At 38.9% G+C, this 24470-nt stretch overlaps 1 protein-coding gene, 2 long non-coding RNA genes and 1 pseudogene across 3 annotated transcripts; 2 read left to right on the top strand and 2 right to left on the bottom strand.

Moving 5' to 3' along the window:
* Positions 1-13659: 13659 nt before the first annotated feature.
* On the bottom strand, positions 13660-14113 carry LOC110938464 (auxin-responsive protein SAUR21-like). Its single transcript, XM_022180784.2, has one exon. It carries the CDS (start codon positions 14005-14007, stop codon positions 13708-13710), a length of 300 nt encoding a protein of 99 aa, XP_022036476.1. The 5' UTR covers positions 14008-14113; the 3' UTR covers positions 13660-13707.
* A 1476-nt stretch (positions 14114-15589) lies between these two features.
* On the bottom strand, positions 15590-15978 carry LOC110942519 (annotated as a pseudogene).
* Positions 15979-20809: 4831 nt separating this feature from the next.
* Positions 20810-21585, top strand: LOC110938465. The gene is made up of 4 exons (XR_002591413.2): positions 20810-20857; positions 20943-21015; positions 21395-21442; positions 21536-21585. It is a non-coding gene; the product is annotated as an uncharacterized LOC110938465 (long non-coding RNA).
* A 70-nt stretch (positions 21586-21655) lies between these two features.
* On the top strand, positions 21656-22598 carry LOC110938466. The gene is made up of 4 exons (XR_002591414.2): positions 21656-21877; positions 21975-22023; positions 22133-22290; positions 22524-22598. It is a non-coding gene; the product is annotated as an uncharacterized LOC110938466 (long non-coding RNA).
* Positions 22599-24470: the final 1872 nt, after the last annotated feature.

Raw genomic sequence — 24470 nt, forward strand, 5'->3', positions numbered from 1 at the left:
AATGAATGAACCTAGAATGTCAATACCGGTCCTAACGAGTTCACAAATTCTTTGGGGGGATACAAGTCAGATCCTACGGGGTACCAGGGGACGTTTTTATTCAACTAGAATATGCAAAGAAGAAAGTCATGTTCGTGATTTTTCAGAACCGAGAACATTCAATGAAGATTGATGACAGTTCCGCTCAGTGGAGGGAATTGGTGAACATTTGAAGATAAATTCTACTTAGTGGAGAGAATTTGTTATGTGAAATTGACGACAGTTTCTTTGAAGTGGAAAGAATCTGTTAAGGTTTAGAGATTTTACCAAAGAAATGGGGGGATAAAAATTTTCATATGTTGAATTTCTTCGGTAAATTTCTAAACGCAATCACAGGTGGTAGAGTTTGTGATTTTCTGGTGATACAAACGGTTCTGCGTGGAATGTTTTGCACAGACACATATTTGAGGATTTTAATTAATTCTCCAGCCAGCGTGAAGAGTTTTGCACGGAAACATACAGGTATCTAAAGTCGACAGTAGTTTCAAAGCGTTGTTTACTGAAGACCTGGGGGAATCTTTATGAAAGTTGATATTTCAAGGCTAAAGACCTGCAGGATTCAGTTTTGGGTTTGATGTTTCTTTGGGATTTTACAGGGATCTGGGGGTAACTCAATTCGTTGAGTTTGCAAACGATGTACTTGGTCAAGCTGACTTCCTGAGTACTGATGCTGAAGATCCGTAGTGCATTACGTGGTCAACTTCACAAAGGCGAGACAATGAGATCTGGATGTAGTTCAACTAAGCGTGCCGTTTGGTTGAGCTTGCAAGGGATACACTTGGTCTAGCTGACTTTCCTGAGTGTTGATGCTGAAGATTAAAGTGCATTACTTGGTCGATTCCACAAAGACGGTTTACAGAAGACAGTTCACCAGAAATCTCTATCAATGTAGTATGCTTGAAGATCAAGACTTGATGCAGTTTTTTAAAGAATGGAACCCTTATCAAATGCCGGTTGGAGTATTGGAAGATCAGCGGAAGATCGGTCAATTGAGCCTTTTGAGGAAATTGCACAACACCCAACACGGATACGCGTACTTTGAGGGGGAAACATTATACAAGGAGTATCAAGATACTACTTACCTGGATCATCGGTCAAGAGGGAATTTGTTAACACAGAGAAGATGAATACTTGACTGAAGATCGATTGCAGTTGCATTTTCAGCATTCGACAGCAACGGACAAGGGGGAATTTGTTGATGTAGATTTTGTGTCCGATGCTTGTCGAATAGATTAGTTATTATTGTATGCTGAATTTGTAATAGTTAGTGAAACGGTCAAACAAACGTGTATAGACACGCTCATTTGAAGTGGTCAAACGAGAGGGTTATTTGGTTGACCGTGTGGGTTTTGCTAGACAAATTATGGTTGTATAATGTTTGGTGTCGAAGGATAAGGCATCGAAGGATTGTGTATATCCTTCGATGAGCTCGAAAGATATCCATCGATAGATGAAGATGGACCTCGAAGGATATGTCATCCTTCGAGGTATATGTGTATCTTTCGATAGCTGGATGATCGACAGATGATCTATCGATCAATCAGTTAGATCCTTCGACCATACAACCTGTGTTGGGTATAAATACCAACACTTTGTCATTTGCAAGACCAAGAGAGTGTAAGAGTTTGAGAGGAGGTTTGAGACCTCACCGGGAGAGATCACCACTTGGTCTCTCCCCAGATGTATACTTCTTTGGTATTAGTTCGGTTATCATGTAATCGGGCCGATTTGTAATGTTATACTACCGGATTAATACAAAGTTGTTTGTTTTTCATCTCTAATCTCTTCCGTCTTTGAACATAATCATGAAAATCACGGTTTTGATCCCGAAACAGGGACCTACAGTTCCGAATAACCACTCCACGGTCGTCTTTCTTGCATTTGAAGACCCATCGAGTGCCAATTTTCTTGTAATTCTCAGGTCTTTCAACAAGCTTCCAAACACCAAGCTTTTGAGATTGCTGCAATTCTTCCTGCATGGCTTCAACCCAAGCACTATCTTTCAACGCTTCTTTCCACGATTTTGGTTCTTCTTGTGACACGTAACACACGAAGGACCAGTCATTTTGTTGACCAGATTCTCTTATAGCTGAATACAAACCAGCATTCCGGTTGTTTCTCAGCTGATTACGCGTCTGCACACCGCGATGGACATCTCCTATAATATTCTGCTGGGGGTGAGTATCATGAATCCTCATTTCAGGATTTTCTGGCACACGTGCATTGATACCCAAATTGGTAAGATTAAGATCAACAACCAACTCCACACCAGGAATGTGGGTAGAGGTGGATGCATTCCCTTCAGCAGTATCTACATTCTGCATATGAGGTGTATCACCAGAGGCACCTTGAACAGGAGCAGCTAGAGCCGAAGATCCTTCAGCTGCATCATGATATTCATCATCTTCAGAAGAATCATTATAATCAGCAGCATCTTCATAATCCTCATTTTGAACCATATTGTTGACAGACGAAGAAGCTTGAGGGTCAACAACAATAGGTCTAACCAAAGGCGAGACAGCAGCGTTGTCACTTTCCAACAACATCCTAGCCGCTGCTGACTCTTCGTCAAAGGTTGGCAGATTAAAGGAGTCAAATAGTCCATCATAATCGAACATCCACGGATCACCCGGAGCCCTAACAGAACTCGTGTACCTTTGAACCCTCACTTCGCTCCAAAGCTCAATCTTTTTGGTAGCCAGATTCCAAACACGAAAATTCGGAGTAGCATATCCAAGGAAGAAACCCTCGATAGCTCTTGCTCCAAACTTTCCATTCGGCTCAATCATAGTACATGGAGCAACAAACGGTTCTAGGTAAGAAAGATCCGGTTTCCTTTTCTGAAGGAGTTCGAAGCAAGTCTTGCCATGTCTCTTTACTGTAAGAACTCTGTTTAACGTGTAGCATGCAGCCGATACAGCCTCCCCCAGAATTGAATAGGGAGTTCCGACTCTACTAACATTGTTCTTGCAGTTTCTATAATCGTTCGATTCTTCCTCTCCGCGACACCATTTTGTTGTGGAGTATAACGAGAACTGTACTCATGAAGAATTCCTTTAGAAGTACAAAACTCATCCATAACTTGATTCTTGAATTCAGTTCCATTGTCGCTTCGGATCCTCTTCACTTTCAACGAATAGAGATTCTCCAACATTGTAAGAAGATCCTTGAGGATGCCAGGAGTTTGACTCTTGTGTGCCATGAAGGATACCCAAGAAAATCTAGAATAATCATCAGTAACAACTAGACAATAAACATCTCCGAATGTTGTCTTGTGCTTCATAGGTCCAAAAAGATCCATATGAAGACGTTCGAGAGGCACGCTGACAGTGTTGATTTTCTTCAAAGGGTGAGACTTCTTTGTTTGCTTCCCTTTTTGGCACGAGACACAGATATCTTGTAAATGAAAACTTCTCACAGGCACACCATTCACAAGATTATTTTTCACCAAATGGTTCATCTTTCTCAAGTGAATGTGTCCCATTCTTCTGTGCCAAGATATAGACTCCTTTTCCGTGGCTTTTGAGACAAAGCAAGTGACTTATGCAGATGTTGTAATCGCTTGGCACATGTCGAGAATATAAAGATCATTAACTCTCGGAGCCGATAAGAGAATCCATTCTTGTGGAATTTTGAATCCAGGTTTCAGCACATAGCAACCGGCATCATCAAAATGCACGGTGAATTTTTTATCGCAGATTTGCGACACACTGAGAAGATTATGATCAATTTGCTTAACATAATTGATCTTATCAAAGCACACGATGCCATTGGAAATACTTCCCTCTCCAGTGATGAATCCGCCTTTGTCTCCCGCTAAAGCAACATACCCTCCTCTTATGTTTCTCACGTCGTATAGGAGCCGTAAGTCGCCAGTCATGTGCCTGGATGCCGCACTATCAACAATCCAATGACTATTAATAGCTCCTCCTAGAACATCCTGCACATGTCATTTAAAAACATCAGTTGAGAATGGGGACCCAAGCCTTAGTGGTCTTGGGTCGTCCCTGAGCATCACGAAACGTGATATCAATCTCTTGATGGTTTTCAAGAACAACTGCTCCCCCTGAATTGTCACCCGCCTTAGGTAACCAAGTTCGCTTTTGCCTACCAGTTTTTGAAGATTCTGGTTTTACAGGTTGTGGCACACTTGGTTCCTTTTGAACTGTTTTAACTTCAGATTTTAAAGCTTTTTCAACAGTTTTCATGTTCTTACGTCGTTGTTTAGTTTCTTGTTCTTTTACAGTTCGTTTATCTTGTTTAGGTGAAACTGACCGACGTTGAGGATGAACTGTTTCAGGTGGAGCTTTCTCAACAAATTTATTCTTTGGAGCATTTGGGCAGTTTTTGATGATGTGCCCAATTTCTCCACATTTAAAACATGTTCTCCTTTCAACAAATTTAGGAGAACTTGATTGACCACAAGATGTCGAACTCGTGGAACCCGAGGTACTAGCTTTTTCATCACACCCATTTGTGCGTTGAGTGTAATTGTTATCACTGTTCCGTTTTAAGATTGTGACTTGTTTTACAAAATCAGTGTTAGATTTGTTCTCAAAAGTTTCAATCTTATCAGTACCCTTGGATGACACGAACTTGACATCTTTTGCTTTCTGTTGAAATCGAGATCCTTTTTGTTTCAGACTTCATTTGAGAGACTTTATGCTTTTGAGCTCGTTTGACTGGTTGTTTACCATTAGAAGCAGTAGGTTGTTGAGTGGTTGAAGATTTTTGATTACCAAACTGTTTTCTAATCTCAGCCTTAGGAATTGGATCACATTGTGTTACAACAATTCCCGGAAGTGTTTTTCCCAAAAATTTGTTTGTGTTGTCTTCAAAGACTTTGTCAATCAAAGATTTATTTACATTTTTAATTGGGAAAACATGATCTGAGTAGATTTTATTATCTCCAACCAATGTATACAACACGTTACTGCTTTTAACAGTAGACACACATGTCTTATCAACTTTGACAGGATTAATCACTTGTTTCTTAACAGATGAGACATCAGGAGTATCAGGATCACAAAGGATGTGATTCTCTCGTGGAATAACTACTCCTTTCATCTTGTTAAGTGATTTATCCTGATCACTTACAGCCACTTCTGATTCATCATCCGATGTCTCATAGTCCTCGATAATTGGAGGACTTTGCTTCATGGATGATGACGTTTCTTGTTCCTTAGAGGCTGTGTTTGAAGAATTGTCCGGTTTGAACCCTAGGCCAGTAGCAAATTCCTCAACATCAAGAGGCACACTGGGTTCATACCGAGGCATTTCCTCCTCATCAGGCATCTTGGTATAATTGTTCATCAAGGGGGGCGGACATTTCTTATACACTATGCCTTTCTGATTTCCCTTCGGTTGTTGAACATCGATGATGTGATCAAGCACAAATTGGGAGTTAGAATAACTTTCCAATTTTTGTTTGATCGCATCATGCTCGCATTGGGCAATGGCTAATTGCTTCTTAGTTTCTTCCACAATGTTAATATATTCATTTATACTTACTTGCTTGTGGTAAACTACTTTGTTAACCTCGGACACATTTTTCTTTAATGTTTCTATTACAGATTTAAATTCTTTTTCATTCCGAGTTAAAGCCATGTTCGCCTCTTTGCATTTCGACAGTTCAATAACCGAATTCTGATTATGACTATGAAGCTTTTCTGATTCAAGCTTCATATCAGCACATGATTTACAAACACTAGGAGTAGGAGGTTCAGAATTTACCTGACTAGAAGAGGCTGAACCATTTGCCATAAAGGCAGTTTGAAAAGAAAAAGCTCCATCTTCAGAAAACAACTTCTCCATTTCCTTTGATGCAGTAGCAGCCTTCCTAATCAGAATTGATTTCTGACATTTAAGCTCATCAGCTTCATTCAGTAGATCTTGAATATCATCACCTCCTTCCTCCTTTACATCAGACTCTGAGTGATTATCCCCAGAAATAGAGCCTTCTTCATCAGAACTACCAGAATAACCAGAACTGTCATCACTTCCAGAAGACTCCTCTTTATGAACATGCTCGATGACTTTGCATAACAAGCTGTTCCACTTCTCTGATCATCATCACCAAACTGCACTGACCAGTCACATCCCTCATCAGCTTGAACAGCCAAAGCCCGATTGGGATTTGAAGTTCCAGGCTGGCCCTGATTGTTATTAACTGCCACCATCCTCCTCTCACGGTTTTCTTGCTGGGCATTCACATTTGTAGTACTCGTCTGGTTTCTGAAAGGGTTGTGATTGCCATGTTTTGTTGGTAGAGTGCACTCACATTTGAAGTGCCCTTTATTACCACAGTTGAAGCATGTAACGGCGTTAATATCAAACCCATACTTCGTATCTTTCTTTCCTTCCAACGAAGTTCTACCAGTACGAGCCATAAAGTCTTTGGCCCTTCTAACCGCACTTGCAAAAGCCCACTTAATATCCATCAACTCCATTTCTTCCTTGTCGATCTGTTGATAATCTTCATTGGTCATGTTAATGTTTCCAAGCTGACCTGCTACCAAACCACAGTAAGCACTGACCATTGTATTAATAATTTCCATGTGCTCCTTAGCAACTTCAATGCTGAGGTGTGAAAGGTTTGAATTATCGACTCGGATTGTGTTAGGGTTTTTAGGTTGAGGATTGCTTGTATAGTGAGCCTGCTGTTGTTGTTGTGGAGGTTAGACTTGTGGCTGTGTTGGGACGGGAATGTAAGACCTTGGATCAAAAGCCGGTGCAGCAGTTGATTGAGGAAACGGAAGAGAACTTGTGTTAGACACAAATGCAGTTTGCAGTTTAGGTTGCTATTGCTGAGCTGCAGCGGATCTTGCCAAAGCATCGAAGCCTGGAAGGTACATCTCTGTATTCTGAGGAGCGGGAGCACGCTTTGCTTTCCTGATTTCTTCATCATTTTTATGTTCCAGCTTCTGAATGAACTCATAGATGTTAACCGTGTCTAGAGTTCCAGTGTGCTTCAACAACTCAATAAAAGAACTCCATTTTGGAGGTAAAGCGTCAGCAAACCTATTCACCATGTCTTGTTGAGTAGATACAACCCATAAGCACACATTTCACTAATCAGATGATAGAACCGTGTTGTCATATCATTTAGAGTTTCGTTTTCCAAAAATTGAAACGATTCAAACTCTTTCTTCAACAAATCATGACGAGACTTTCGAGTAGCTGCATTGCCTTCTCCACTAGCAACTAAGGCATCCCACAATGTTTTCGTGGTCTTGGAGTAGGAGAACTGATGATAGATATCTTTGTTGAGTGCTTGTGTAAGTGTAGCAAAGGTCTTTTTCTCCAATTCATAAGCCTTCTTGTCGTTTTCGAGCATGTTGGCATAACCTTCTGAAGTGGACGCAACAACCTCCAGATTAGCATTGAATGCATTGATGAAACACGTCCAAAGATCGGTGCTTTGCCCTTGAACATACGTGTGAAAGCGGTTTTTCCATGATGGAAAGTCGTTCATATGATTCAACTTTGGTGGACGATTGTTGTTGCCCGTTTCGCTTTCACTAATCAAAAGATTTTGAATGCTTTGACTCTGATTGGATACCAAAGCCCATCGACTTGGACTGATTGATGGCGGTGGAAACATACTTTTCGCCCAAGCTGCAGCAGAAGTTAGTTCTTGACTAGATTGTGAGTCCAAACTCCAATCCCAAGGACTTGTACAACTCATTTTGATGAATACCAATTGAAAACCTTCACAAACACAAACTGTTAAATTCAAACAGACAAGAATTGAAAAAATACAACCTTGTTCAAAAGATCAAGACTTGTTCGAATGATCAACAGTGTTCGAACGATCACTGTTGAGTTTCGAGCAAAGACTTTGAAAGACTTCGAAAGATTCACAGTTTGAAAGATCCTTATCTTTCGAGCAATTATTTCGAAAGATTCACAATGAAAGATCCTTATCTTTCGACTCTGATCTCGAAAGATTCACAATGAAAGATTCTTATCTTTCGAACACTGGTCTCGAAAGATTCACTAATCTCGAAAGATTCACAGTGAAAGATCCTTATCTTTCGAAGAGTAACAGTAGCTCGAACGATTGTATCCTTCGAAAAGATTCCAAGAACGAAAGATAATTTTTAGACTTCGAAAGACTACTCGAAAGATGCTTATCTATCGAGCTGTCTTTGATCGAAAGATGGTCTTTCGATGTCGAAGGATATCTTTCGAATGCTTCTGACACACTGACACGAAGTTGACGGGTATGTGGGAAAGGTGATGGGTTGGTGCACAACTTTCGGCAGAAGGTATGTGCAGACACAACTTTTCACCAACTTTGAAAATGTTACCCAAAATGGACAACCCTATCCAGAAAACAGTCACCGGAATAATGACCGGAATTTGGCCGGAAATTACAAAGTTCCTTAAAAACAAGTTTTAAGTTACCCAACCCAACCTTGAACACTCCCGAAAGGTTTAGAACGCGTTTTTATGTTTAAAAATACAAGAAAACCACCAAAAACGGGTGCTAAACCAAGTGTCCAAACACACCAAGAACTTGAACAAACCCGGTTTTAAACATGGTAAAGAGCCACGGCTCTGATACCACTTGTAGGTCCCTCTCGGAGGATGACGAACCTAAACCTTGTTATACATACCCACTAGCGAGTGCGGAATCCAAGCTAGCAAGCAAACCGAGATGAAACAAGTATAAACACAAACACACAAAGGTTCACCGATTAACACCACTTGTATTAATACGAATGAAGGTTCCGGTTACAAGCACAATGTTTACAAATCAGTTTTGCAAACTCTCAAGGTGTGTGTGTGTGTTTCGGACAGAATGCTCTCAACTATCTCTCGGGTGTTTCTGTCTCTAAGTGTCTGAGTCTAAACACAACACACTGCATGGGTATATATGTACCCAGCCCAGCATGTCTGACCGAAGGATCCGATAGATATCACGAAGGATCATCTATCGATGTTGAACCTATCGAAGGGTCAGGAATACTGATCGAAAGATCATCTTTCGATCAGACTTCCATCGAAGGGTTCACAGTGACCTCGAAGGACTATCTATCGAGGTCCATCCATCGAAGGTTCAACTTTCGAGCTCATCGAAGGATCTAACTATCCTTCAATGAGATATCCTTCGAACCAGACATGTTACATTCATAAACTAACTGTTTGTCCAAGTCAAACTAGGAGGATAGTTGACTTGGTCAAACTTACATGACTAACAAGGACATCGTTTTATAACGTGACCGAATACAGACAAAGTACAGACACAAGTGCACCAACAACCACCATTGGCGGAAGATTCTCCACCACTGGCGTGATTTAAATCCTTGACAACCTCAGCAAAGCAAGCTGTTCCATCCAGTACATCATTTCCCAACTGAATCTACCAATCACAACTTTCATCTACTTGAACCACAAGAGCCTGGTTGGCATTTGATGGTCCCGCTTGACTTGGGTTGTTGACAAGTATCAACGTACGCTCGCTATTCCTGTTCTGATTCTGTTGGTTGCCTGATTCCTGAACGGATTCTGGTTCCCATGCTGGCTTTGTACATTCCCTTTTAAAGTGACCCCGTTCACCACAGTTGAAGCACTTGACATCCTGTTTATCGAACCCATACTTGGTGTCTTTCTTGCTTTCCAAGCTGGTTCTGCCCGTTCTTTCCATGAAATCCTTTGCCCGCCTTACAGCACTTGCAAAGGCCCATTTGATGTCCATCAAATCCATCTCCTCTTTATCAATCTGCTGATAGTCTTCTTGTGCCAGATTAATGTTCCCAATCTGACCTTCTACTAACCCACAATACGCGCTCACTAAAGTGTTTAGTAGCTCCATATGTTCCTTTGCTACTTCCACACTGACTTTCGAAAAGCTTGAAGTGTCGAGTTGTACTGTATTTGGCTTTGATGGCTGACCGGCAGATGATGTGCTTCCATAACAAGCTTGTTGTTGAACAGGAAGTGGATTCCCGTATAAGTCAGTTGCTACGGTAGATGTACGATAGACTTGCTGTTGTGGAGCTGGCTGTAGAGGATTTCCATAAAAGTCTGTTGTTGGAGCTGCCTTTACTGGGACTTGTATTGGATTCCCATATAAGTCTGTGCTTGTGACAAAAGCTGTTTGAAGTGGAGCATGAGAAACAGGTCTTGCAGAAGAAGTACTGGAGGTTCCATAATACATCTCAGGATTCTGTGGTACTGGAACCTTCTTTGCCTTTAGAGTTTCTTCCTGATCTTTGTTCTCCAAGAGCTGCACGAAGTCATTGATGTTTGTTGTAGCCAACACTCCATTGTATTTCAGAATTTCCAAGAAACTATTCCATTGAGGTGGCAACGCATCTGTAAACTTTTTCACCACCTCTACTGGAGTTGTCACTACCCCAAAATTACCCAATTCAGTAAGCAAATGATAGAACCGACTTGTCATATCTCCCAAAGATTCCTTTTCCATACACGTGAAGCCATCAAATTCTTTCTTGAGTAAGTCGTGTCGCAATTGGCGTGTTGCTTCATTTCCTACCCCTCTTGTGTTCAACGCATCCCATAATTTCTTTGTCGTTTTGAAGCTGACAAATTGATGGTAAATATCTTTGCTTAATTCCTGAGTAAGAATGGCATATGCCTTCTTTTTCCAAATCATATGTCTTTTTCTGATCTTCAGGAAGATCGGCAAATGTAGCAGCAGTTGAAGCGGCAACCTCTATAGCTTGATCGAAATCTGTGGTGAAACGTAACCACAATTCTGTATTTTGCCCAAGGACGTATGTATAGAATCTATCAACCCATCCTGGATATTCGTTTAAGTGCATCAACTTTGGAGGCCGATTTAAACTTCCGGTTTCACTCTCGCTTAAGAGAATGCTTTGAATACTTGGGGTTTGGTTTGATATGAATGCCCATTGACCGGTAGAAATTGCATTAGCTTGCGAAGATACCGGTACGGGAGACTCGGCCCACGAAGGAGACAAACCCGTACTTCTATACTTTCCTTCATCTATAGACGGAGTACCCCACAAACTCGGATTCATATTTGATACGAAAGAATGAATACCTGAACAACACACTTGAAACAAACAGTTTAAAAATTGACAATTATCACGACGAAACAGAATGTTGACGACACAGGTTTTAGATTGACCAAATGGATTCAGTGACGAAACAGAATCAATGCCTTTGTGACGGAACAGGCCAAGTTCAGTTTAAGGCCCACTTGTTAGGCGAAATAGATTTAGGCCCAAAGCTGATCGACGAAACAGATATGAACTATATGTCCGACGAAACAAGCTTATAAGGCCCGACGAAACTGTTTATGCTCTTTTTGGGCTTCCAACGACGAAACAGCCCAGGCCCAAGTCTATATCGGCGAAACAAAGGCCCAATTCAAGATCGACGAAACAGAAAGCCCAATTTGACGAAACAAGTTGACGAATCAAGTTGTTTCGTCACTGTTTCGTCGAGAACTGCTTTTGGCGAAACAGATTGTTTCGTCGATAACTGATTCAGAAAAGTTGGTAAACTTTTTCAAACCTTATCTCTTTTACTGACACACGAGCATGCTTTCGGCTACACCATGCCCTATTCACCAACCAAAGTATGGTGATATACTATTTTAATCAAATTACAATTTTCAATACACAAACAACTTTCACAATCACTTGACCAAGATCAAAAAGTTGAAAATTGAAGAACACTCATGAATATGATATGAACTGGATGAGTTTCCGGCAAACTTATGAGTTTTCCGGTGTCCCGACAACTTTTCGAAACACGATTTTGCTTGAACTGTTTAATAAAAACCAATATTTATCAAGAAAACATGTGCTTAACATGGTTTTTAACAAAACAAAACAATAAAAACAACAAGATTAGACCCGATTTAAAATGTTTTTCAGAAAATATAAACTTTTGAAACCCGAAAAACACTCTGAAAACACCTCGGTTTTAACAAGGAGAAGAGCGAAGGCTCTGATACCACTTGTAGGTCCGGCTAGGGGAGGATCTAGTCGCCTAATCCTTGTGGACAAACCACCTCGGTTGTGCGGAATCTAACAAAGATAGTAAACCGAGATCGAACACGACAATAATAAACACGAGATTCAACGATTAACACCAATGTATTAATACTTGAAAAACAGTTACAGCTCGATGTTTATAAATGCTCTCTGTAAACTCTCTCAACAGTTCTCTCGTGTGTGTGTTCTATGTGTGCTCTCTACCCTTAGTTCTGTCTTGTGACTGTCTATATATAGCACTAGCATCACAGCATCGACGAAATGGAACTCGGCGAATCAGATCATTAGCGAAGAAACAGAAGCAATAGCGACGAAACAGAATCAATGTCGACGAAACAGGCTTGTTTCATCGACCCCTTCGTGTTTCGCCGACTTGGGCTTAGGCCCAAACAGGCCCAGTTCTTGTGTTTCGCCGATCTGGCCGATCTTGATTTCAGCCCAAGGACTACTTCAATGTCCTTTATGTCTTTTGGCCCACATTTGATGTTGAAGCACACGACGGAGGAAAGTCGTGTCTCAAACCGAATCACGTCGAGCCGAGTCGCGTCCACAAATATGTATCAACAAAAACAAACCCACATGGTCTTGTATCTTGAAAATAAAATTATAAAGAATTTGTGGACATCGATATTCAATCACAATCCAAACAGGAGATCAACATGAATAATTATATGGCCTTGAGTACAATAAGTAGTGAAGAAGACCAATGTCACATGGCTTTGTCTTGATGATTGAGTCAACAATTATCACTTGTAGGACACTGTGTCCTCCCACCTAGTGATCTGCATTAGACTTGGTTATCCAAACTAGTGTTTAAACTACAGCTTTAACCACTAACATCGATGTTTAAATATAAAACAAAAGGGAAATTACCTTCTAATTCAAGATTGCTGATTGAAAGTAGAAAATATACAGTCTTAATTTCTTAGGGAGTTATGTTTCCAAGGAACCTGAGCCTCCTGAAAATTGTTTATTGACTGCCTCAGACACACTGATCAACACATAAGATGAGTAAAAACTGTAGAATGCCTTCGTTACATCGTAATGTGGAGGTTTAAGAAGCTTCATAAAGTTGTTGAGCGCTAACGATTATTATCTTCAATATCTCTGAAGCTCAGTGTTAATGCTGACCTCAATTTCTGGACTGCCACCATTACATCTATCTTGCCTTTTTGTTCGAGTCAGGTGTTTATGTGAACCTCAAACACTAGCTAGCTCATTTAAGAACACTTAAGACTCTATAGTGGGAACTCTTTCCTTGACCATGGTAATTATATTAATAGAAATTTCAAACAGGAGAACCATTTAAACTGAGTCTGTATTGTTAACAAGTTCGGGACTCGTACACGTGTTACCTTTGCTTTATTTCAATGCATTTTACAAGACAGGATCTGGATTAGCTATAAACATCTTCTTATTGTCTGGTTTTATCTAAATGTGAGAGCATGTAATTCTCAGTGTAGCTATCCAGTTAAACCTTTTTAACTAGCTACTAACTCGCTTCTTATTCAAATAAAACCATGTTATAAAAATATAGAATACCATGAACTCAAAATAATATCCATCTTAAATTTCATTCATCTGGATCAATGATCTAAATTTACAACTATAAATGGTTCCTACCGGTTAGATGTTTACAAAACTGTTGTAGATATAGACAGATGTATACAAGTCAAAATGCTCCCAAACGAGAAGCCAGATCTGTGAATACATCTTCACTACAGGGAATCGTGAGCCCGCCCATTGGATGGTTGTACCCAAACTCTTCTTCTGCCTGATGCAGTAGCTCCTGAAAGTTAGGTTCGCTTAGTAGTGATACAGACACCACAAACCGCTTCTTCTCTTGTTCTCCAACATAAATGGCAAAATAGCCTTTGGGGATGTCCATAGATGCAGGAGTGGTGCTACCATTAGAGAGGGACCGTTTGAGAATTTTTCTTGCTTGAATGATGCGTGGCATACGTATGGCCATGTTTTCAAGGAAGCTAGAGGCTGCTCACTTACAAAAGTTGTTGAATGATGATAAGAATCGAAGTAGCGCTTCCTGGTGAAAGATATGATGTTGTAGATGAGTTTTGATGTGGTTGTATTGGGAATGCTGAACGCTTTATATAAGAACAGGATATAATGATCATTTCACAATAGACGGTGACATATGGAGGATAGAGCAGACGCACATGGTTTTGGGTCCCTACAATAAAATTATGGATGCTTTTGTGGACACCAATCTCCACTGGCAAGCAAAGAAGGACTATACCAGGAAATATATATGGTCAGAGTTCTTATCACATTAACTAGTGAATAAGGGGACCAATATCACATGCATCTGTCTTGGCATTTCAACCAAAAAATCCATATTGGGTCATTGTGTCTTACCACCTAAGGACCCATGGTTCAGCTGGTTATCCAAATTAGTGTTTTGAAAATCGTCCCTGGCCCCTAGGATATCCATTAACCTATTAATTCTCAACAAAGATATATAAAATATAACTCTATGTAAAGTTTGCCCATTGAATATGTCAAAAATAAATTAATCAACTCTTGATTTGTAGGGTTTTGCAATACCAAGAACCTCCGGGAGACGTTCTTTGGATGTCTCGTCCAGGTTGATCATTACATATGACATGCGAACTTTTAGAACATCTCCTTTAAATCATATCGTTGTACATGTAGTCAAGTGGCTGTGTGCTGATTTTTTCGTGTCTAATGATTGTAGTGGTCAGAAATGTTGCCTTTGTTGTTCCTGTGACATGCTTATGTGGACATTATTTACAAGTATTACAAGAACATGTAAAACACTAACAGGTGAGATTCGTTCCTGTGCAAGGTAATTATCATAATTTTAATTTCACTCTGCTGTAATATGAGACCATATTGTTAACAAATGATGCGAGGACATGTGTTTGTTTTGTTTTAGTTCATTGAGTGACTTATGTATAATGGATGTCTCTTCCTGGTGTAAAATTTAGTTGATTGAGTGCAGTGTCAGTTTGAGTGACAAAATAAGAAACGTAACTCACTTTGTAAGAGCATTCCCATCCAAACCACTAAAATCTGTGTGAGAGGGTTTTTAAAATATAAAAAGTATAAAAAGTGGTTGTGTGTGGAGGAGAGAGAAAATGTTACTGTTTATCTGTATATTTGGGGGGAGACTGTTCACCCCCTATATTTTTTTAATATATATTGAAAGTGGTTGTGAGTGTAGGAGAGAGAAAATGTAATATATATTGAAAAGGAAAGAGAAAAAGTATTTGTTTTTAGTGGAAATATATTGATATGAGAGTTGTTTTTTAGTGGAATGTATGTATATTTTTAGTGGATTGGATGTGAATGCTCTAAGTATCCACTTGTTTTCCTTTTTCTCTAGCTGATCACAAGCTTTGTATTTTTAAGAAAACCAGCAATTAAAAAAAGTTAAGATTCCTTCAACTCAAAAATACATCCAAGTTAAATTTCATTCAACTGGAACAATTCTCTATTTACATCTATCTATAAAGTGTTCCTAATTGTTAGCTGTTTACAAAACTGCGGTTATAAAGACAAACGTATACATGTCAGAACGCTCTCAAACGAGAAGAAAGATCCGTGAATACGTCTTCACTACATGGAATTGTTAGCGCGCCCATTGGGTGGTTGTACCCAAACTCTTCCTCCGCCTGATGCAGTAAGTCCTAAGTAAGTCCTGAAACAAAGGTTCGCTTAATAGTGATACCGGGACCACGTGCCGCTTCTTCTCTTGTTCCCCAACATAAATTGCAAAATAGCCTTTTGGGATGTCCGTATATGTTGGAGTTCTGCTTCCATTAGATAATGACCGCCTCAGAATTTTTTTTGCTTGAATGATACGAGGCATACGGATGGCCATATTTTCAAGATAGTGTGAGTCTGTTTCACTTGGAAATGTTTGTCATGGAAATCAAATCAAAGTATTGCTTCTGGTTGGGTGATATTTCTAGGAAGATGTGGGTGTATTGTGCATGTTGGATGATATATATATATATACATATATATATATATATATACATATATATATATATATATATATATGTTGATGCAGATTTTGTGTCCGATGCTTGTCGAATAGATTAGTTATTATTTTACGCTGAATTTGTAATAGTTAGTGACACAGTCAAACGAATGTGTATTGACCCGTTCGTTTGAAGTGGTCAAACGAGAGGGTTGTATGTTTGACCGTGTGAGTTTTGCTAGACAAGTGGGTTTGGGTATAAATACCAACCCTTTGTCATTTGCAAAACTTAGAGAGAAGGGGAGCTCATTTGAGAGTTCCTGTGAGCTTCATTGTGTGGGGGAGAGATCACCACTTGGTCTCTCCCCGGATGTATACTCCTTTGGTATTAGTTCGGTTATCATATAATGGGGCGGATTTGTAATGTTATACTACCGATTAATACAAAGAAGTTTGTTTATCCATCTCTAATCTCTCCCATCTTGAACCGATCTCACACTAATCACGGTCTTGGTCACCAAACATGGTCCTACAATTGGTATAAGAGCCATGGTGGTGCCCGATTTAGTAAATCTAACCATGCACTAAATCACATGTGCTCTAGATCTGTGATTTTTGTGCTTATTGTTCAAGATGTAAAAAAAAAGGTGAAAATGGAGAAAAACCCAGATCTGGATCGAGATATTCAGATCTAGCTGTAACAGAACATATACGAGTGTTATTTTTTTTCTGTTTTACACCAAACAAATCAAATTTTCATCTTGTTTCTGAAGAGTTTTCGTTAGATCTGGGAATAAACAGTGGCTCTGTTCTTGATGTTCTTGGCGGCTGTTAAAGAAATTTTAGGGTTTCCGACGAAACCCCACTTCCCATGAGGAAACGAAACCCTTCGGCGAAACAGATCCTGTTTCGTCGACTTCAGACATCATTCTGTTTCGTCGACAATAATTCAAGATCCGTTTTGTCGTTCAACACACATCATTCTGTTTCGTCGACGAGAGATCTGTTTCATCGGCCAACATTAAGAAATCAGTTTCGTCGTCTCTCTGGTGTTTCATCGAAGTTGTGTCGTCGGCTCCCCAAGTCTTTCAGCTGCTGCTTATTGGGTATCGAAGAAGATGATGATGTCTTCCGGCGATGATAATGTCTTCCGAGATGAAATTAACGAGGTGGTCTCTGTACCAAAATAGATGGTGGCCGCTGTTGATTGTTCATCGAAGAAGAAAGGGGTTTCAGGTGTTTATCGCTGAGAATGAAGAAGACAAAGAGACTGTTGGCTGGAATATTTGTCAAGGGTTTTGATTTGAGTTTATCTCTTCACAGAGAGAGAAAGAGCTGCTGCTTATTGTTTATCGATGAAAACAAAAGATGAATGTTGCTGCTGTTGTTTATGTATCGAAGAAGAAGAAGACAAAGTTGAAGAATGGTGGCTGTACATAACGGATGTCGGCTGAAGTCATTTGTTTGGCAGCTAGGTTATCATATTTGGGCCCACTAGACTTGAGATTGTAATTGACTTGCAATTATATGACCGCAGAGATGTTGGGCTCAATTTTTGGGATATTTTAATTTGCAACTTTAGTGGACCATGCATTGAGTTCTTGAACCAGCAAGATAATTTAACTTGGGCCCACTAGCAAATATCCAAGCTCTTTGTTTGTTTGTTTGTTGTCAACTGGTATACAATTAAATTTTGGCCCACCTGATTTATGAAGACCGGGTTGAATGTGGGCACATTTGGATCAAGCCAAGGTTCAAGAGCGCGCGGGGTGATGAGGCATGATGAAAACAGATGTTGATTTTTGAAAAATGTGGGGTAGTCACGGTTACCGACGCAAACGTCAAAATTTGGTGACTTGACTACAATGGGCCAAAAACCAAAAATGGTATGTTCACTTCCGCACGTCAATATTTATGATTGTTATCGGTTATTCGTAAATGTTCGAAAACATTTTGTTTATTGTTATATTCTCGCATTTGAAAACGAACGTATGAACCTGGAACGTCAATACCGGTCCTAACGAGTTCACAAAGTCTTTGGAGGGATACAAGTCGGATCCTACGGGGTACTAGGGGACGTTCTTATTCAACTAGAATATGCAAATAAGAAAGTCGCTTTGGTGATTTTTCGAAACCGAGAACATTCAGTGAAGATTGACGACAGTTCCGCTAAGTGAAGGGAATTGGTGAACATGTGAAATTGACGACAGTTTCTTTGAAGTGGTGAGAATCTGTTAAGGTTTAGAGATTTTACCAAAGAAATGGGGGGATAAAATTTTTCAAATGTTGAATTTCTTCGCTAAATTTCTAAACGCAATCACAGGTGGTAGAGTTTGTGATTTTCTAGTGATACAAACGGTTCGGCGTGGAATGTTTTGCACAGACACGTATTTGAGGATTTTAATTATTTCTCCGGCCAGCGTGAAGGGTTTTGCACCGAAACATACAGGTATCTAAAGTCGACAGTTGTTTCAAAGCGCTGTTTACTGAAGACCTGGGGGAATCTTTATGAAAGTTGATGGTTCAAGACTGAAGACCTGCAGGATTCGGTTTTGGGTTTGATGTTTCTTTGGGATTTTACAGGGATCTGGGGTAAACTCAATTCGTTGAGTTTGCAAACGATGTACTTGGTCTAGCTGACTTCCTGAGCACTGATGCAGAAGATCCGTAGTGCATTACGTGGTCAACTTCACAAAGGCGAGACAATGAGATCTGGATGTAGTTCAACTAAGCATGCTGGTTGAGCTTGTAAGGGATACACTTGGTCTAGCTGACTTTCCTGAGTGTTGATGCTGAAAATTAAAGTGCATTACTTGGTCGATTCCACAAAGACGGTTTACAGAAGACAGTTCACCAGAAATCTCTATCAATGTAGTATGCTTGTATGAAATAGATTTCTTAAATAATGGAACCTTTATCAAATGCCAGTTAAAGTATTGGAACATCAGTGGAAGATCGGTCAATTGAGGAAATTGCACAACACCCAACACGGATACGCATACTTTAAGGGGGAAATGTTTTACAAGGAGCATCAAGATACTACTTACCTGGATCATCGGTCAAGATAATACTTGACTGAAGATCGATTGCAGTTGCATTTTCAGCATTCGACAGCAACGGACAAGGGGGAATTTGTTGATGCAGATTTTGTGTCCGATGCTTGTCGAATAGATTAGTTATTATTTTATGCTGAATTTGTAATAGTTAGTGACACAGTCAAACAAATGTGTATTGACCAGTTCGTTTGAAGTGGTCAAATGAGAGGGTTGTATGTTTGACCGTGTGAGTTTTGCTAGACAAGTGGGTTTGGGTATAAATACCAACCCTTTGTCATTTGCAAAACTTAGAGAGAAGGGGAGCTCATTTGAGAGTTCCTGTGAGCTTCATTGTGTAGGGGAGAGATCACCACTTGGTCTCTCCCCGGATGTATATTCCTTTGGTATTAGTTCGGTTATCATATAATTGGGCTGATTTGTAATGTTATACTACCGATTAATACAAAGAAGTGTGTTTATCCATCTCTAATCACTCCCGTCTTGAACCGATGTCACACTAATCACGGTCTCGGTCACGAAACACGGTCCGACAATATATATATATATATATATATATATATATATATATATATATATATATATATATATATATATATATATATATATATATATATATATATATATATATATATATATATATATATATATATATATATATATATATATATATATATATATATATATATATATATATATATATATATATATACTACTTTATAATACATATTAGAAGGACTTCTTAAAGTCCAAAAAAATTTCCTGAAAATACCCCTAAAGCATAATGTACAAGTCTTTTAAGCACCATAAAACATCACTTTCCACTTATACCCTTTGACACTTTTAAAGCATGGTGTACAAGTCTTATAAAGCACACCAACCTTTAAATCTAATTTTGAGCGGCCATTTTTGTTCAAAATTTGAATGCCCGCTCATTCCCACTTCCCCATAGATCCTGTCTTTTCATTTCACATTTCACATTTCACAAAGCACAAACCGTCCTCTGCTTTCTCTCCGATTTAGGGTTTCTTACTCATCCGTGTCTTTCTTTCGCTCTCTCTATATACAAACCCATTTGTGAAAGCGAAAAGTAGTGATTGTTGGTAGATGGAGTTCTGATTTTTATCCCCAGCCGACCTCTCTTTCCCCTCAAATCGCACAACCCTGAGACGATCGACCATCACTACTGTTGCGTTTGAGAAGACCACTGCCGCCGGATGTACAGGTCGCCACCGCTAGCCTGATGTCGTTTATTTCAGAAGATAGGGGTTGTATTCTTATTTTGTCGTTGTGATTCTACCATCATTTACCTTTAACAAGGTGCAGACACTAAAAATCGGAGTCTCTGTAGGTAATATATCATTTCTACTATCCTTTTCATTAATTTCATAGTCCTTTTTGTGATTTATTTCAATATGGGCTGCATACTCGATTTTAGGTAGGCTAGGGTTTGGTAAGTGGAGATTCGAGTAGATGGAATTTGAGAAAGGTTTGATTTTAGAACACTATTTTGAGTTTTGTTTCTTGTTGTTTTAGGTATCATATGTTTTTGAAGGCGAGAAGTTATACTGTGATATTCAAGGCCTCTCATGTTCTTCAGGTCAGTGTTTATCAAAATTTGTGTTAGAAACCGGTGAGACAACCTATGTAGATAAGGTGTTTGATGAAATGTTTAAGTGGGTTTGTTTGGCTGATTATTGTTTTTTGTTTTGGTTTTTGGCCAGATCTGTGATTCCAAGTTGAAGTTTTTGGAAATTGGGAAACCAATCATCCACCGACGCCGTCACAATGAGCAACGAATAGTCAGTTCCTCTTTCTTTCTTTCTCCGGCTTACCATTTCCGATTTCTTATTCTTATTCACTCAACTCTAATTTCCTCTTTTGCAGCGATTATCTCTTCAAACTTTTACTCATCGGAGACTCCTCCGTCGGAAAATCATGCCTTCTTCTCCGATTTGCTGTAATTATTCATACTTCATTAATCATTATCTCTCGATGTTTGTTTCTAAATTTTAAGGGTTTATTTTATTTTCTGTGCATATTCATGTTTTCAACTTCTGTATAGTTTTTGCTTTCATTTTTACCAGCCGAAGTAGTGATTATTATTATTAATTTTTTTTTTTTGCTTTGGATTAAATTCCTAAGTATACAGCATATTCATTCTACTGATTTTATTCAACTAGGATGTTATTATATTTTTAAAGGTTAATTTAATAGATTGGGTATGATAGAGGGTGTTTAAAATTATATAAATTTATCATAATTAGGGTTTATTTGATTTGTATCTGACTGCATTTTTTTCTTGAGGATCTTACCTTATGTTTTCTTTTAACTTTCAGGATGATTCTTATGTGGATAGTTACATAAGCACAATTGGAGTTGACTTTGTGAGTTTTTTCTTTCTTGTATATGTGGCTGTGTTAGTTATATTGGGGCTTGTTGTAGTTTAGGTCTTGCTAATGTGTATTATGATGATGCAGAAAATTAGGACTGTTGAGCAGGATAGGAAGACCATCAAGCTGAAGATAGTGAGTACACATAAAACTTTTTTATTTGATAGTTTATGCAGAAGATTAATTAGACTTGTTTTATCACTCTTGTGTTGATTCAAAATGTTTTTTTTTGATAAAAATGACTTTGCAGATTTCATTGTTGCTAAAAGCCACTTTGTGTTTAACCGAGGTGTGTAGCCTCGCTTCGGCTAGGCGTGCGCCCTTTGACTACTATGACTAGAGTTGTTTGAATGGATGGAAAAACTTTTATATCTATGATGGCTCTTCAAAAGGGCAAGCCCCTGGGGAAGACAGTGAAGTCATTTTATAGTGAGTAATTGTTGCCTCTTTAAAATTTACCAAAACTTTTGAATTTTTTTGTTGCATGCTGACTTGAAAGAAATTGTGTTGTTGATGAATGAAACAGCCCTCAAGCCATCTTTAATGATCCATTCAGAAGGGGCAACAATATTCTGGTACATTTTCAAGAATCTTGAATCATAGTTTTGGGATTATATATACATATATATATACTTATTTAGTATCTTGCTTAAAGATTGAAACCTTATATGTTTGTGTGTTTAGGTGATGTGTGATGCTTACACACCAGCGAGTGAGCCGATCCCGAATAACAAGAGGGACAACGGTTTCAGCTAGGAACAATCAGGCATTAGGTTTACCTGTGGTTTCTTCAGTCAGTGTGGCAAAAAAGACGCTCATTAGCATCCTTGGTTTTAATTTGGGTATGACATTCATCCTTTACACCAATTTTGTAGTGTGTTTATATATATTTGGTTGATTAATATGCATTTTTGAGATTCTGAATTTATTACGGGTGTGTGAATTGAATTGGGATTGTTCAAATTTGTGTTTCTTAATTATTATGTCATAAGCCAAGATCTTGTTAAGTACTTTTGTAATCTAAGTGAAGAAATGGAGTTAAGCCGATGGGTGTGTATTTATGTTTCACTTATAGGTACTTCAGGTGCTTCTATTCGCCTGAGTAAATTGGTGTCAATGAATGGGGCTTCGGGTGCTTTTATTGGCCTCACAAACAGGTGAGTTTTTTGTTATTTTATTTTGGCATTAATTTATTAATTAATTCGTCATAAATAGCTCTGTTAATATTCAAATATTTGCACTTTATATTTGCTTTTGCTTTTATTGGAGTTTTATTATCAACTTTGGTAACATTTGAAGCAAGGTTTAAAAACGGAAACGAGAGGCGTTTTGCCTTCGCCTCTTGAGGCGTAAGTATCGAGGCGGAACGAGGCGTAAGGCCGAGGCGGTATTAATAAATAAATATTAAAATTATATATATCATAAAATAATAAATACTAAACATCAAAAAAAGAGTTTTCTCATCAAATTTCATCAAATTCAGTAGTTAAAAACATAAAAAAGATTCAAATTTCATCAAATACTTGACATAAAAAAGCTATTTAAGAAAAGCGCACATAGAGAAAAAAAATTTAAAAAATATGTTATGCTTTGAAAATAAATAAGATTCCACATATAAAATTAAAAAAACTATTATATATGCCATTTAAGGTCATGGAGCTAATAGTTAGTAGCAAAAGTTTAGGACTTATATGTTGTAAGTTTTGGGTGTGTGAATAAAAGTCTCAAAAGGTGGTAAATACTTTGTCCCACATTGGTGTGGGAACAAAGTGAGTGGTTGTTTATAAGGTAAAGACTTTACTACTCTATTGTAGCTTTATGACATGTTTTACCACAAGTCCTACACGCGCGCAGGGGGGGGGGGTTGCAAAAATGATTTTCTGAGCTGGAATTTGGTTGAACTCATGCGTGCCCGCACCTGCGGACACGAATGCAGCTCCGAAAAACCCGGGCCCGCGTGAGGCAGAGGTACTATCTGAATTGTAGTTAACGCATCCGTGACTTACATACATGCATTATTCACTAGCGTTGGCTCTCTTTGGTCAACAATTAACAAGTCAATTGGTTCAGCATTACCAATGAAATCTATAAAACGGGGGGTCGAAAACGTGTATACCCAAAAATTTCTATACGAAAACTACATACTCTGCACTACTGAGCGAAAAGTTTGGGGGGTCGGCCGCCCCTACTCTGCACTACTGAGCGAAAAGTTTGGGGGTTCGGCCGCCCCTACTCTGCACTACTGAGCGAAAAGTTTGGGGGGTCGGCCGCCCCCACTATCCTACGCCCTTGGAAATAATAACTAAAAACTTTTTTTACCTAACGTGGTGAGGTGGGTACTAAAATGAAATAATAATCTTGTGTCTTTTTATAGGGAATGCTACTGTGGACGGCAATGAAGATTAGAATTGAAACTGGCAATGTCTATGCTGGGGTTCTATAAAAGTGAGTTTCCAGCTTTATTGACTCGGTTGAGATTTATAAGTCTCGACATTAAAAACAGTTATCTGTTTTAGTTCTTCAATATATGCGTCAATTGGAATTTTCTTTTGTCGCCACCAATGCTAAAAAGTTGTGGATACATTCCTACTTGCAGCGAGTACTCCATGATTGCTTACAAGAAGTATGGTTTGGTTTAATCTCGATCGTGGCGGATTTGTCGCTACTATCCTTTAGGTAGTTGTGTACAGATCTTTTAGCCTAGGGTACTACTTACACACCATGTGACTCACCTGAATTTTGTCTTTGGGAAGGGAAATGAACAGAAACTCTATTTTTAGAAGTTTAAAGATGGTGAAAAATATGTGTAGTTTGGTAATTCTGGAGATGTTTTAGTGGAGGAAAAACTTGGGTGCTTGTAAAGGTCAATGGAAGTCAAACAAGGTTGGGAATTTTGGGCTATAATGGTTATAGACGAGATGGTAATGATTGGCCTAATACTTTTGGGTGGGCTTAATTGATATGGGCTAGAGATGTAGCTTTGAAGTTGGTGGTTAGGACTGGGTCAATTCAGGTTATGTTA

Source organism: Helianthus annuus, chromosome 6 (genome assembly GCF_002127325.2).
Source record: "Helianthus annuus cultivar XRQ/B chromosome 6, HanXRQr2.0-SUNRISE, whole genome shotgun sequence".
Lineage (NCBI taxonomy): Eukaryota > Viridiplantae > Streptophyta > Magnoliopsida > Asterales > Asteraceae > Helianthus > Helianthus annuus.